This window comes from Talpa europaea (genome assembly GCF_964194135.1).
Source record: "Talpa europaea genome assembly, chromosome: 14".
Lineage (NCBI taxonomy): Eukaryota > Metazoa > Chordata > Mammalia > Eulipotyphla > Talpidae > Talpa > Talpa europaea.
This window is the reverse complement of record NC_140082.1, coordinates 26,474,526-26,491,397: the sequence shown is the minus strand read 5'-3', so window position 1 is coordinate 26,491,397 and position 16,872 is coordinate 26,474,526. Positions and strand designations below refer to the sequence as shown.

At 39.7% G+C, this 16,872-nt stretch overlaps 1 protein-coding gene across 1 annotated transcript in view; it reads right to left on the bottom strand.

Annotated features, from left to right (window-relative positions):
- ST8SIA6 (ST8 alpha-N-acetyl-neuraminide alpha-2,8-sialyltransferase 6) overlaps window positions 1-16,872 on the bottom strand; it is a gene marked incomplete at both ends in the record, with an annotated part of 100,305 nt that overhangs the window by 48,184 nt on the left and 35,249 nt on the right. The window contains one exon of the mRNA XM_084254235.1: window positions 1,339-1,428. Within this exon, the coding sequence (XP_084110361.1) occupies window positions 1,339-1,428 (90 nt within the window). The remainder of the gene's footprint in view (window positions 1-1,338; window positions 1,429-16,872) is intronic.

Genomic DNA, 16,872 nt, shown 5'->3' with positions numbered 1-16,872 from the left:
ACCCCAAATCTGTGGTTCTGCTTTCCATGGTTTCAATTACCTGTAATCAATGTATTTCAAAAATAGTATGTACAATATTTTGAGGGAACACATTCACATAACTTTTATTATAGTATATTTTTCTAATTGTATGTTTTCTTATTAGGTACTCTTATCTATAAATTTATAAGCGAAACTCAATTCACAGGTATGTAAGAAAAAATATAATATGAAAAAATATAAGAAAAAATATATAAGAAAAAATATAAGTATAAGAAAAAATAAGAAAAAATATAATACAAGAAAAAATATAATATGGGGTTTGGTCCTATCTATGCATGGTTTCAGGCATCCACTGGGGTCTTGGGACATATCCCCTGCAGATAGGGGAGAACTACTAAGCCTAGGGCCCAGAGGACCAACTGCAAAGAGGTAAGACAAGGTTACTTTATTGGTTTCTTTTCCCCAGGTCAGTCTCTTCACACCTCCAAGGAAGGGAGTGAATGGCTTATAGGCAGATGCTTTAACTCCTTCCTCCCATGAATGCTACTTTAAAAATTAGAAGAGTGTAAGTGGGGTTTGTTTGTGTGTGTGTGTGTGAGGAGAGGAGAGGAGAGAGACTGATTAATAGTAAGAGAAAGAGAAAAATGGGTAGAAGGGATGGTCACTGGGTCTCCCTTATATGAGTTTGGCACTAGCAAACCTATCCTTACCCTGCAAAAATCTTCCAACATTTTTAGGCAAGCACAGGGCAAAATGCAACTCAGGTTAGTTTCTTGAGGGAGACTGCATACATAACCACAAGCTGCTGGCCTACAAGCACACCCTTGTCCAGCACAGTCAGACTCTGCTCCCTCTGGGTACAGTCAGATATGAACAATGTAACTCTTTGAAGAACATGGTATCATGAACTCTGCAAAATACAGGTTTGGGAGCAGATATGGGGAAGCCGGGAGCGTACCACAGGTGGGACTGTGGGTAAAACTGTTTAACTTCTGGTAGTATAAGCAACTTAACATAACTGTGCATTTTTCTAGAATAGAATCCAGAAAGTTTAAGGATTCTCAAAAAGACTGAATCTTTTTGACAGTCTATAGAAGTTCAGCTGGAAAAACGTCATGGTGTTTTGGTGAATGTGGATCCAGGGACAAATTAGTAAAGTCCCCACTGCCCACACCCAACCCTGGTCTGCTCTGTTGGGGCCTCCTTCTGACTGCTCACTATCGGAGGTCTCAGAGCCCAGGTCAAGCCTGAGGATGAGCAGTCTTATTTTCCAAAGGATTTCAAAGATGCTGTGAGACATTCTGAATACCAAACACTCATCATTTAAATTAATGAACTATAAAGAGTAGAACTTACCTTTTAGTTTTGTTAGATAAAGTCTCAAAGTCACCTTGCAGATTTTTGCATGTTTCTTTCCATTCAAGAGACTTCTCATTTAGATATGTGCTGTTTCTTGAAAGAGATTTTAAAAAAAGATTATTTAAAATGAGAGCTTCTAAGATATTGCTAACAAAAATCCAATTTAATTGATAATGTGTGCCCAAACAAAGTCTGCTTTTCTTTCCATTATTGGATTTCTCCGTGGAAAAGGAAATTGATATTTTTACCTGTAAAGAGTCCAATTTTTTTAAAAATTATTCTATAAAGTCAAACAAAAAAGAACTCCCTATGGGAGACTTTATATTTTCAGGTTTTCATATTTTAAGGCTAGTATTTACAATGTACAAGTTATTGAATAATTTTAATCATTGGGTATGGAAACAGCCTTTATTTTTAAAAAATGTCTGGTAGGAAGCATCTCAGACACAAAAAGAATGCAAGGTACATCTGGGCTTTGATTATTATAATAGCTGTGGCATAAAGGCCTGTTGCTATTGTTTTATGATCTGGAGTTGGAACAAGGCCAAATCAAAATGCAAACTTTAGACACAGGGTATGGAGTTGGGCTGCCCAAAGAGCCTCACCAGCATATGCATGTTAGTTAACCATGTAGATACCAGTCCCCACATCTCTACTGGAATGATAGTCCTTACTGCATAAGGTTATTGTTATATGTACACACAATGCAAAGCCCTTGGTACTCCACCTGATAAAGTAAATGCTCAAAAATTTATCAATTACCACTTACACTTCAAAAATATGCATACAACTCCAACTTACTGTTAGTGCATTTATTTAACCACCATGAAGATTCTGCTGGGAACCTACTACGGGCAGGGGGCCAGGCATAGGATGCTTCCAGTATGGAGATGGATAAAACAGACATGGTCCCTTCCCCTGGAGGTGCTTGCAGATGGTTAGGGGGATGGACATTTTCCAAACAAATAACCACTCTAATGCATATGGAATTCTGAACTATGGTTAGGATCATTAAGAGTGGAAATGCCCTGGAGGAGTGTGAAGGGGACAATCTTAAGAGCATCTCAGGGATAGGGTCATTTAGGCTGAGATCTCAAGGAAAATTCAGATGAGCTGGATAAACTGAATGGGGTTGGGGAGAGACATTCCAGACAAAGGGGAAAACACGTGCAAAGGGCCCAGAATGTGAGGAACTGAAAGAAGGCAAGTGGGTAAAAGACTAAAAGGTTAAGGACATTTAGAGCATCATGCAGAGGGAGCAGGCAGAGCACACAGGGCTGGGAGTCATGCTTGGAATTTATCCTAATAACAAGGGGGGCAGGAGAGGGAAGTCATGCATTTCATTTCTATGCAGAGAAATGATATGATGGACGGTTAGATATAGCAGAGCTGGGAAAGTCAGGCAGTTGCTGCAGGATTGCAGGAAAGAGATGATGGCAACTTGTTTAATTAGTCAGCACAGAACAGACTGTGATGTGAGGATAACAACCACCACCGAACCCACAGCTGCTTCACGTAACAAAGCTTTGTTTTTCACTCATGAAATGCCCACTTTTTGTCTGGGTGGCTTTGTGGGGAAGCTGTGTTCCATGCAATATGGGGATCCATACCAACTGGTTCCTGTGGGGCCTATGTTCCAACAACCCGCTTCCATAATTACGTAGCTAGAGAAGACAGTGCTAGAAGACCTTACCCTGTATCTGAATGCTTTAACCTGGCCTGAGAGGTCGTGTGGCCAAGCTGGTCACAAACTGGGAAAAGATTAAAGAAAAGAGCAAACACCCATGTGTCCAGAGAGAGGAGATGAGGACACAGAGTGCAATGGAGCCCTGGATGCTCAGCCCACAGGTGATGAGTCCATCACCTGTGTCCATCAGCGTGAAGAGAAGCTGACAGATCGGGATCTATTCTAGAGGTAAAACTGACAGGACTTCATAATAAATTGGATATGGGAGGTGAAGGAGTAGAAGGTGATGTAAAGGTAAAGATACAAACAAGACAGATTCATAATTAATCTTCCAATATTTCTCAGAAATGCTTCTTAAAAGGACTGTGCAAGGGTCAATCTAGGCTCACAATCTCCATCCTGAGAAGAATTTTCTCCCCCACCCCCATCACCTTCTGCCTCCTTCTCCCTCCTTTTGTTTACATGCCTCACCTTCTGCGCTTTCTGAATGTATTATTGTACTTTCCAAGGATTTGTTTATTTCTAATTTGCTGTGTGTTTTATTCAGGCAGCACCATTAATGAAGTGAATTACTGAGCCGGCAGTGCTTTGAATTATGATGGTTTTGCAGCATCAAATGGTGAAGCTGTGACAAGCAGGCACCAATAGGATTTGGTGTCATATAACTTTCCTGAAATCAGATAGTATCTTTGTTAATAAAAAGTCAAAACAGTTTTGCCCAAGTAATATCACAGAAGATGTGGAAGCAAGTGAGACTCTCTGGGGTCAAGTGAAGATGACAGAATGAAATTCTAAGGAAAAAATGAGCTTTTAGGCATCAGCAAGGCCAGCCTCTAATCTGGACTCTACTTGTTGACCTCAAACTTAACCAACCCTATCTGAAATGCAGACCACTCATTCTGCACCACGTTCCCATGACAGGCCTCACTCTCTGTGAGTGCTGACCGGCGCCCTCTTGCAAGTTCTTTCTTGGACCCACCTATAAGTGCTGGCGTTTCTCACAGTTCTTTTTCTGTGACTTTAACATGTTTCCTATTTTCCATGGTGGGGTGCAGTTACAGGGATTCCCAGGACTGTCTCCAGGTCTCATTGTCTCAGTCTGCCTGTTTTCTCTGAACATCTCGACCAGTCTCGTTTTCTGTCTTCTGCTCCATCGTCACCGGCCCCAAGATGGGTAGTATTGCATATACATTTGATCATGTCATTTCCCTGCTCAATGAAACTTTGTGACCACAACCCCTCAGGACATGCTCCACACTTCTTGGCTGGACATATATAGCCATCCAGCACCAGGCCCCTGACTGCAGTTCCAGTCTTATTGTCCACTGACAGTGAGCTAAGCTTTAAATGGAACAAATTCTTTTTCCATTTCTTGCAAGTCCTATGTTATGGATTCTAACTAGTTTTATTATTTCAATATAGGATTTATTTATTTGGTACTGGCAACCAAGCCTTCAGGCACATTTTCTTCAGTATGTAAGTTTGGGTGAGTAATGAAGGAGAGATTCTTTAATAAGATTAGGAGAAAAAATACAAAAAACAAGCATTTTTGTTATCATGTTGTCTATGTAGCTGATCTGCACTGTAGAAATTCTATCTGTATGAAAGCCAGGCTTCAGTTGAAAGTGATCACTTTATAAGATCACCTAGCAAGATTTTACAGAATAATGAGAAGCTTAGAGACTACATCTGCTGCAAAACAATAAAACTTAAGATTCTGGTAACACAAAGAACATCTCTTTTTTAAAAAATAAGTGATTCAATCACTACAAAATAGTGGCATCAGTACTTAGTGGGCATTCACAAGAACCTCTAATACGCTGAGCTAATGTCACCTTCTGAGCATGACTTGTAATTAGTGCAATCATGCAATCAGTCCCCCAAACAAGAGAAGCATTTCAAAGAATAATCTGCTTGCAGGTGACTAAGGAGTTTCAAGAACTTTCAAATTCTATTTACAGTGGCCATAGCAGAGGAAAAAATGGAATGTGAACCAAAATGAAAAACTTAAACCTAATCAATTTTACTCTCTGAAGAAAGACTGTCATTTCAAGTGGGAAATGTGACCTAGAAATGGAAAGCCTAAAGAATAAGAATTTTCCTGAAATCCAGGGAAGAGTTGCTGATGAGCCAGGAGTTGTCATCCTGAAAACTAGCAGAAATCCCTACAGAGGCATCTAACATGCTGGCCTGCCTCTAGGACAAGAGCAGTAGTGAGTGCTACCTGTGCTCTGTCATCAAGCAAGCTTCTAACCATCATGCTCACCTCCCCAAATCTGAGCACCCTGGGTTTTCCCTGAGGGAGGAAGGCAAGCTTCCCAGACCACTACTTAGAGTTGATTACTCTCTTTAACCTATAAACTAATATTCTGGTTTATAAATCACCCTTCTATATGAGTCTAGCTAACATAAATCTGTCTTTGAAATACCAATCATATTCTAGAACCTACAAAATCATATTTTGGGGCCTCAGAAATGAGTCCCTGTCCTGCCTCTTTGTTTAGTCCTTCATGAAGTATCTTGTGGAGTCCTATCGTGTGCCCAGAGTGTGGTAGCTATTGAAGATATGACAGAAAAGTACACAGTGTCCCTGCTGCCATGGAGCAAAGAGTGTAATGAGGTCGACAGTCAAGTAAACAAACACCACACTGAGTCTGCAGAATGAGTGCTGGCTATCTTCCATAATCATATTAATTTCATGAAACCACAGCTCTGTGTTTTGGTTGGTGTCATTTAATTCAAAGCATAGAAACTGCTTTTAAAAGGACCATAGAGAACTTCACTCTTTTATACATAAACACTGCAGTCAACTTATATTGCAAACATTTCTGCAAATACTGTTAACATGGTTTTACCTTAACTCTTACCTGTCTTTGGTTACCCTTGACAAAGTTTAATTATCTAGCTCTTGACTACTAAATCAGTTACCATTCTGGCTTTCCTACCATTGTTGGTAGTTTTCAAGCATATGAAAGAATAAATCCTGTACAAGTAGGAACTGAACACATTAAATATTTGATTTTATTTATCATAAGGAAACTGGTTCAAAGACGAATCCAAAACACAGACACATTTCTAGATCAGGAATATTGAGATGGGTGTGCAAATGAAGCCCAAACTGGGGCAAGAGGTGAGTGGGGGCAGAGAAGTGAATTGGACCTCTACCAGACAGGATATAATTTGCATATTTATGGACAAAAATTATTTTGCATTGTTCTAACTACAACTTACAGAGTTGTAAAATTATTCACATAGGATCAGAATCAGATAACTCAGGTGTGTGACCTGAACAATGCAAACTTATCCATTGAAATTACTCAACTATAGGGCCTCCCCGATGGCACAGCAGGTTGAGTACAGTGCTGTGAAGCTGTCCACAGCCTCTGCAGTGTGGGTTCAATTCCTGGCCGGCCCAGGAGATACCCATATGGCGCAGCAGAACTCTCCTGTCTCACCCACTGCTCCCCTCAGCAGTGCTTTTGGTCCGTCTGCCTGTTCTGCTCTCCGCTCTGTCTCTGGTGAATCCTCTCACCCTCCTGCACCTCTGGCCTGTACCCCAGCTCTTGTATGAATAAAAAATAAAATCTTAAAAAAAAAAGAAGTTACTCAGCTATAGAAAGAAGATGAACTCCTGTTGTCTGCAACCACATAGCTGGAACTTGAAGGGATTAGGCTAAGCAAAACAAGTCAGAAAGAGAAAGACAAATACAGGATGATTTATTAAATGTGGAATATTAAAGAAACAAAGCAAATGAACGAATAAAACAAAGTAGAAACAAAACCTAAGACTAACAGCAGAATAGTGGTTAGCAGATGGGAAGGGGCTAGAGGGAGGGAGGATGGGTCAAAGGGGCTAATTGACAGAGGCAAACGGTGACTAACATTTGTGGTGGGTGTGGTGTAGTACATACATTTATTGAGGTATAAAACTATACTCCTGACACACTCTATTCTAAGACAATAGTACCTCAATGAAAGAGATAGCACTTCCCACTGAAGCACAAAATTTTCTCTAAACCATTAACAATATCATTGTCCATCACTCTAATCTTAAAGGAAAGCTCTACAGTGAGGAACCTAATTCACTCGCCCTCTAAATTTCAGTCCCCTGCTTGCCCTGAGGTCTCCAGCGGACGTGACTCAGGTGAGTCCTTTGGGACAGAGAGGAATCACTGAGAAACAGGTTACCAAAGATCAAGACTGACATGGAGCTTTATTAAAACTTTAAATCCAGAAAGGGAAGAGGAGGGTCCTAAATTGGAAGTGGAGTCTTTAGCAGGTAGAGATAAAATAGGACCCGACTTGGGAACAAGCAGAAGAAAATAATGACAGCAAGGAGCATCTGTGTCTCCCTCCCTTGTCCTTCAGTATCGATCCTCAGGGGCTGACGCAAGCTCAGAAGTGTAAAATCAGAGTGAAATTCATTTATAGTCAGTGTTTCTAAGTCTTTCTTTTAACCTCCAGCAATACTCTTTTATTCCACACAGCCAAGATTGTCCTGACCTTTCTTTAACGTGTTTTGAATTTGAAAACACCAGATAAACTGAGTGTTTTTTAACGCTAATATCCACATTTCTTTATGCAAAAATTCTGGTATGCTCTCCCAGTTAAGGATAGGGATCATGTTAGCAACAGATAATGGATGGTCATTAGGTGCCAGGTATTGTTTTAAACACTTTAAACAGATGTTATTTGTATATGCATATGTAATTACATCTACATATACAATTCACACTTTAAATATGTTTGTTTACAATGTACTGTACAAGTCAGGTATTGTGTCCATTTTATAGATGAGGAAAATTGGGCACGCTGTAAGATTAAATAATATCTCCAAAGTCACTCTGCTAGTTAGAAGTGGAGCAGAGTTCTAAACCCAAACACCATGGTTCTGTGTTCTTAGCCATTATGACACCCTACCTCCTCTTACAAGAGAGGGGGGAACTTGCCCTTCAATGGAGAGTTATTCATTGTCTATCATATCACCACCCCCTTCAGGTTACTTCACTCTGAGTCTGTGGAGTCTGACATAGATTTTCTCCTACAAGGCTCCTCAGAACTCTTTTGGAACTGGGCTCCAACCTTGGGCATATCCTTAAAACTGGACAGAGTCCTGCTAAGTCAGTTTAGTCAGGATCTCCCATCAGCCACATGTGATCACCCTCAGTATCTGATCAAATTCTTCATCCTCCACCACCCCCAGGTAGTGTCCAATCACCCTGACTTGCCTTCAGCAAGAATCCTCTCAAGTAGGCTAAGTCAGGATCTCTCTTATTTGTTGACACTTTCTCACTGTAAAGTTCCGTCTACTGACCTCTATTCTGACTTTTGACTATGAATTCCTGTATTTCTTTGCTGCATTCAGAGTTGAGTCCAGTCTCTCTGCCCTATTGCAAAACCCCACCGCAGCAGTCCCTGTACTTACGCGACATTATTGAATAAATCTGCCTTATTACTTTAACAAGCATCATGAATAATTGTTTTTAACAGAGCTATTTTGTGATTCTATAAATTGTAGCAAAGTGACAGCAACACAAAATAATTCTTGTCTGTAGGCATGCACGTGACTTACGTTCTGAAGAGAGATAACTCTCCCCACTCCTGATGGAAAAATTAGCTTTGTCTCCCTTTTTATTGAAGGGAGACACTGAATGGGAGTACTGAAAATAATTGTGAATTGAATAGACACATTAACCCTGGTCAAGAGGACAAATCTGGGTGGCAAATGAATTCAGATCCCAGTTTTACTCCATACTACCTTAGTCCCAAGAAAGTCATTTACCTCCTCTTTTTTTAAGGTTGATGGTGCAAATTGGGATAATACTAGCTCTTCATGTCAATCTAAAGCAAAACTTTCAACAAATGTGGGACTGTCTTATGGCCAGAGCATTAGTGAGAAAGGTAATAAATCGACTTGAAAAACAGGAAGAGTAAAATGAGCTAAGGTACTTTGTCACCAATAAAAGATTTTTGGTGCATTTTTTTTTTAATTTTCAGATGAAAAGCATAACAAAGGAAATAATAAAAAGGTACTTAAGGGAATAACATAATTGCTTTCTTGAGCTCATCCTCCTGGGAGCTCCGTCATCGCTGTCTCCCCTCAGTTCCACCTGGCCCTTCAAAGGCAGCACCCCCTCCCCTTCAGTGGGCATGATTCCAGCAAACTGGATGATAACATGATAACTGAAGGAAGCTGGCCGCTCTGAGAAAAGGCCAAAGGACATGAGTTCTGAAAATGTCTCTAAAATGCCAGCTGAAATTCATGTTTAAGTGTCCATATTAGCTAAACAATCCCAATCAAAAAGGTCTTTGTCTCAATCAAAAATATAAACATATTTCTCTGTCAACTAAATATTTCTTCAATAAAACTTAGAGAAGTGCATTCTGCAATGAGAACTTCCATGAGAAAACAACTTTTTTCCTCATTCCATGTTGACTCTATGGTTGTGTTTGAAATAATAACTATATAGTCAAATAAATAATAAATAAATAAATAATAAATATATAATCACTGTAGAACACTCAAGGATTTTCAAACACTTAAATATTTGAACCATAAGTCCATTTTAAAAGTAAGTTTAGTCATCAAAGAGTAAAAACTTCCTTATAACCTGTAAATCCATGGCTCAAATATTTTTTTTAACATTTATTTATTTATTTATTTTTTGCTATAAATTTATTTTTTTATTTAAATAATAAATTTTATTGTTATATTCCCCCATACAATTGCAAACCCCCCATTCTGACCCCAATCCCTCCCCTGCCGCCCCCCACCTCCCAAAAAGTGTCTCTGGTTCATAGTTTTTTGTTGATTTTGATTTTCACTTTCTTATATTCATTTTCCTGGTCCCTTACTTAAGTTTTCTAGATTCCTGCTATGAGTGAGACCATCCGGTATTTTTCTTTTTCTTTTTGGCTTATTTCGCTGAGCATGATCCCTTCCAGCGCCATCCATGTTGCTGCAAATTGCATGTGTTTATCTTTTTTGAATGCTGAGTAATATTCCATGGTATATATGTACCACATCTTCTTGATCCATTCATCTATTTTTGGGCATTTGGGCTAACATTTATTTATTTATGCATACAAGAGCTGGAGTACAGGCCAGAGATGTGGGGGGGGGGGGATGAGAGGATCTGCCAGAGACAGAGTGGGGAACAGAACAGGAAGACTGACTGAAGTACACTGCTGAGGGGAGCAGCGGGCGAGACAGGAGAGGTCTGCTGTGCCATGTGGGTTGCTCCCTGGCTGGCTGAGGATCAAACTCGTGCTGCAGAGGCTGCAGATTGCTTCATAATGTGGTGCTTAACCCCTCACCCTATCAGGGGGACCCCAATGGCTCAAATCTTAAATATTCATATTTCAGACTCACTTTCAGGGAAGCATGAGGTTTAAAAACAATGGACCTCAGATAGAGAATTTTATGGAATGGCCTTTTAAAAATAAACCAAAATGAACGAAGTTGAATAAGTTGATAAAACAGTTTCAGATCATCGGAGCAAGGAAAACTTGAAGCAATGAAAACTGGTGCCATGACTGGATGCTGATATTGGGAAATCTGGGAAATCATATACTATAAAAACTGGCCACTGCACACATTCGTGCAAAATCATAAATTTACTGATTCAGCATTTAAAACAAGTGGATGGTCCTATATTTTACAGAGGCCATTTGAGTTTTTGTATGGTTCGTGTCAGCAGAATGACAACACAGTGCAAAAAATCTTTCAGAAATCATAGCCAAACATTTGGGACACCTAAAATGGGAAATGGAATGGCAAGAAGAATATACAAAAATAAAAAAAAACAACAAATGGCACATTTTACCTTTTATTGTACAATTTTAAAAATGTGAAATGAGGCAAAAGTCCTGTCATAGAACTATAATGATTTTCAAAATTATAAAATGCAAAGATGGCAACTATTTCATTTAGTTAGCAGGAAGCATACCAGAATCTCCCCATTAATCAAGATTTTTTTTCTATGACCCACGTTTTGTAAGCCAACAATGAAAAACCTATAAACTAGAATTTATTCAATAGCAATCTCTAGAATGTGTCCATAATTCAATATTATACCGCTTTTATGTTTGTCTTTTACATGATGTGTCTTTTTCATCTGAAGTAGCCCCCTAGTAAATTTGAATAATAATGCGTGAATAAATAAATGATAACTGAACTGTAAGATTGTAACTCAATGAGTGAAAATAGATTTTGGAGCCAAACAGGTTGAAAGCAAATTAAAATTCTAAAAAAAAAAAAAAAAGAAAATCAATAGGAAAAATTAGAAATTATGAGTCTTCTGATTAACCCTCTAGCTAATTACAAGATTTAATTAAAGGAAGAACCCAGTCCTTGTTCATTCTATTTAATTGAGATTTTACTGTACTTAAAATGATGTCCAAATGTTCTCATTAATATTGAATGAAAGTGTAAGAGAATTGGCTAACCAGATTTACTGTGCTTAGGTAAACTGTAATTAGAAAGGGTTATGAGACAGTCCTAAGAGACCTATCTATCTCAAAATGGAGCAATATAATTATAGATGAAATTCAACAAGAAACAGCACAAAGTAATAATCCTCAAAAAAATGGAATACAATTACTCGAATGTGGTGTTGGGTTCTGAGCAGTGCAGTCAATCAAGACTCATTTCACGCAACTCAGGAGCAATAAACCTACTCAACAATATTGAACTCTTGATTAAACTGTATTCATCTGATATCTGTATATTCACAATTTCCCAGCCAACAAAATGTCCTGCTGCTCTTTCACTTAAAATTTGGAATAATCTCTAGGGAAAATCAGAGTTTTGTGTGGTTACAAGTTCTTTTTTTTAGGATTTATTTATTTATACAAGAGCTGGGGTACAGGTCAGAGGCACAGGAGGATGAGAGGATTCACCAGAGACAGAGTGGGGAACAGAACAGACAGACCGAAAGCACTGCTGAGGGGAGCAGCGGGTGAGTCGGAGAGGTCTGCTGCACCATGTGGGTAGCTCCCTGGCCGGCTGGGAATGGAACTCGCGCTGCAGAAGCTGCGGACAGCTTCACAGCACTGTCCTCAACCCGTTGCGCCACCAGGGAGGCCCTGGTCATGGGTTTTTTGGTTTGGATGTTTACTTTTTGCTGTGCTGTCTTTCTACTCAGCAGAGCCCAACCACTCTGAGTCCATTTGCAGCAGGATCTTTTCCCCACTCATCTCAGGTTCTCCTTCAAAGCACCTTCCAGCTAACAGATATTCTTTCTTGCTCTTTAACTAATTCCCAGTTCCATTTTCTATTCATCTGAAAAACTACACTTTGTGAGTAGGATCATACATGGTAATGAGTTCTAATGAGTTTTTAATGGATCCTAGCTTACAATAAACATATTTGCGTTTTAAAAATGCTTTAAAAAATGTATTTTCCTGCCCTTATGCCCAACCTTGTTGCCTTTCTTTCAGAAGATGAAAAGTGAGCCTGCTCATGACTGGTCCTAGGACTGCAAACACTGTGAGCCTTGGGAGGGGCCCTGTCCCCTCTCTTCATGCATTCATGTCTACATCTACCCAGTTCTCAACTTCCAGCCAGTCCTACTCCCACTAGATACATTTGCTTTTCTGGCTTGTCTCCTGGGGGATCCCCGTGGCCATGGTTACCAATCATTGTGGCCACCCTCACATCACTGACATCTGGCTCTTGTTGTTCTGGACAGTACCTGATGTCCACCTACTCCCACCTCTGACCTCCTACTTGCCTGCAGCCCACCAACCAACCTCCTACCAAGCAGGCTGTTCACAGCCCCTCTTAACTTCAGTTCAGAGAAATTAGCATTTCAATCAAAGATGCTAAGGTAGGGATTTGAGACTGAAGTAGGCTCCAAATTTTGAAGAGATGGGTCCCACCTAAAACCAAACCATGTGAGCCCCCATTCCTGCATGAAGTGTCAGGTAATAGGTGGGAGCTTAACAAAGCCACAAACAGGATGACTCTGAGTAAAGACCATTTGCTGAGAATCCTTAATTTGAATTTAGCGGACCAGCTACTGCTATGTCAAAATGACTGCATTGGTATGGACTCTTTGTTGTGACCTGCATTTTCCTAACATGCAGGTCTTCTGGGAACTTTGACTAGAATGTACAGGAATAGTTCTGTAATCAATGCAAGTTCCATTAATGTATGAGATTCAAGAAGTTGAGATAAATGCACACAGCATTTTCTTATCGAACACACCTCTTTTATTCCATTCTGTCAAAACATGAATACATTTTTAATTTAAGAAATATAATATTCAGAATGATTATTTTTATTATAGCTTTTCATTTTTCTTTAGGCAATAACTATTTCCATCTAATCCATCTACTTGTTTTTTTCTCAACTCCTCTATTTCTTTTCCAGTAATAATATCTGTATTTTCTCAGCTGTTTAAGTTGCTTTAATAGATCAAATTGAAAGTAATTTGGAATTTACAAGTCTTATCATAGTCTCATTCTGCCTGAGCAATTCTCAGTACAGAAAATTAGTGCAGAGAAAAGCTAAAGACTGTATACATTTATTCAGAGTTTCTGTAGCTTTTTGCTTATGAGTCCTAAAATAAATACTATGGACTTTTGACATCTGATATATTATGGTGTTGGTGTCTGGAAAACACCAAAACCTTACTAACCCACTTATTCAGTGTCCCACCCAAACATCTCACTTGCCTGACATTAGAGTACTGACCATCATTTTGCTAAGAGAGTTGGCACAAAGATAAAAGCCAGCAGCTTCTGATGCAATTATTTAGTTATTAATGATTCCAGCTTATGTGTTATTATTTACATAATATGATTTTATTCATGGTTTCTACAGCTGTGCAGAACGCCTTAAGGAAATGAAGATACATCCTATCCACTGCATTAGCTTGCCAGGCTGATCACTCACCCTGTCCTTTAGCATGTAATTCCATCTGATCCCTGGAATGAATTTGTGAAGTATTTTTATCACCAGTTTCATAGCATGAATTTAACTTATTACTATATTACTGATGTATTTATTAATGTATTCTATTTGTCTAGCTCACTTACTCTAGTATTCTCTAGGCAAGAATTCTTTAATCTTGCTGAGACAAACCCCTCCCCTCCCCAACACATATGTCCTATTTTCATTTGCCTCCTTCCCCGACTCAAGAAACATTCTTCATTTTCTTGCATCTCTGAACGCTGTTGTTCTTGCCTGGCAGTTTTGGTATCCTGAATGTACTCAACTATGCCATCTGGACCTACCCCCAACAAGCCAAATCCTGCTGAAGAAAAATCACATCACTCTGCTCAGTGACTTCACTTTATACAGCTTTACAAACTCCAAACGGACATTTAATGATACCTGGCAAACCTACGTTGGCTCCCTGATAAATTGCATTCTTCTCTTTCGAAACCATTACTTTCTTTTCTTCCCTCTGTTCCAAATCATCTCCCACCCTGCTTCTTACCTCCCCACTCACTTCAGCTGATGGTCTTACCTCAAGATTTACTGAGAAAACAGAAGCCTGCAGAGGGCAACACTTTCACATGCCTTCCACTATATCTAAAACCCGTCAGCTTGTGCCTCTATTAATATGTTCAGGCAGCCACAACAAAATACTGCAGGCTGGGTGGCTTAAACAACAGACATTCATTTCTCACAGTGCGGGAGGCTAAAAGTCCAAGATCAAAGCACCATGTGATTGGTTCTGGTGAGACCTCCCTCCCTGGCTTGCAGATAGAATCTTTTCATGGCCTTTTTCTGTGTGCACACAAATGGAGAGAGAACTCTCTGGAGTGTCTTCCGTGTTTTACAGAGACACCAGTTATGCTGAATTAAGGGCCCAACCTTATAACCTCATTTGACCTTAATTGTTTCTCTAAAGGCCACATCTCTAAATAGTCACTTTGGGGGTTAGGGCTTCAGTTTATAAATTCAGTTTATAAGTTTGGGGGACCAAACCAGTCCTTAACAGTGTCCCTCTTCTTCATCTTACCAAGTCTTACAACAAAGAAAAGTGCTGCTCCCACCAAAAGCCAACAGCCCCAATGTGCTCTACATCATAATCCTTATGCCTTCTGACCCCCTCACCTCCCTGTCCTTTTGCATAGTCTGTTTCTTTCTCCCCACTGGGTTGTTTTCCCAAGCATTCAAACATGTGTCTCCCTAGACTCAACAATCCTTTTTCACCTTCCAACTCATTTTTCTCCCTTCCTCTGAAACATTTCTCGAAGGAATTATCTAAAACCACTGCCCCACCCCCCTCAACTATTTATTCACTTATCAGAACACCCCCATCTGGCTAATACTGTTTCCTCAGTATCCCCCATGTTCCCAATTCAATGAACACTTCGTTCATCTTATGCCATCTTTCAGCAGTATTTGACTCAGTTGATGACTCATTCCCTGAAAACTGTCTTCTTATTGGACCTGATCCTAGTTTGATTCTGCTAGCTTCTGTGTCTCTTTCGAACCTCTAAATATTGAATGCCCTAGAATTTGCTCCTGCATCATCTTCTTTTCTCCAGCTCCTTCGAGTGTTAAGTGATCTCATCCAGCTTCCCTCACTGTGAATATTGACACTCTGGTGATGATTCCCAATTTTATACTTTCAACTCTGACCTCTCTGATGAATTCCAGCTTCATTTACATGGTCTGAATGCCTATCTGACAGTTCTGCTGGGATGTCTGGTAATCCTGTCAAATATAATGCACCAAAACATAACCCTTGACTTCCTTCTCTCTTTCCCGGGCTTCCCCATTTCCACAAATGGCTGTGAACTGCTCAAGTCAAAAATTTATCATCCTTGATTTTTCCCTTTCTCTTACCTGCTACATCCAGTCTTTTGGCAATTCTGTCTCAAATTTATCTACTTCCCTTTAACTCTGCCTCTATTACTCCTGTCCAAGACTCATCTTTCTCTTGTCTGAACTGGAGTCACAGCCTCTTAACCAGTCTTTATGTTTCTCTTCTGAACCTACTGTTATCTATGCTCTATACAGCTATCCAAAGAATCTTTTAAAAACTTAAATCATGTGTCAGTCCCTTGTTCAATGCATGGAAGGTAGAATATAAATAGTTCTTCAGTGATCTCCCTCATCATAAAAAAAAAAAATCATCACCAAGACTTGTGTCCTACAACATTATCTGATTTACCAGATTTCTCAGATTTCTCTCACTATTCCCACCCACCCTGCTCTCTATGCTCCATTCTTTCTGCCTTTCAAAAATATACCAAACTCAGATCTAAGTATTCACCATTCCCTCTGCCATGAACATTCATTTCAAATGTCAGCCTCTCAAAGTGACCTTTCCTACTCCCTAGCTAATGCTTGCTCACACCCTTCCCCAGCTCTGACTTTCTTTCATACCACCTATCACAGTGTGCTCTGAGGGTAGAGCTCTGATCCGCCATGCCCCTTGCTGCATCACTAACAGAAGCATACAAAAACTCACTGAAAGAATGAAATTAATCAAAAAACTCTCACCTTTCTTCAGGCTGCCAAAAGAAGTCCATAATTGCCTTCCCCAATCCTACATCTGTCCCACCCCACCTATTTTCTAAGGAGAATAGTTACAGCCAGAATGGTTCCAGCCTCTTTGTACATCAGAGTCAGAAAGTTGACAAAGAATTAATAGAGGAAGATAGAACTGAAAGTCTCAGAAAGGAAACGACTTGAAGAAATTGGTTGTCAGTCAAAAATAATAACGAGTAGAGATGTGGCAAGGAGGGAGGAGGGAGGAGTTGGTAAGGAGGGAACGTTGGTAAGGGGGAAAAATACATTTGGTCTAGGTAGAAGCCAGAGACATTGAGCATTTGTCAAATTTGAGCTTCTGGAGGGCTGAAAAATAGTAAATGGGATT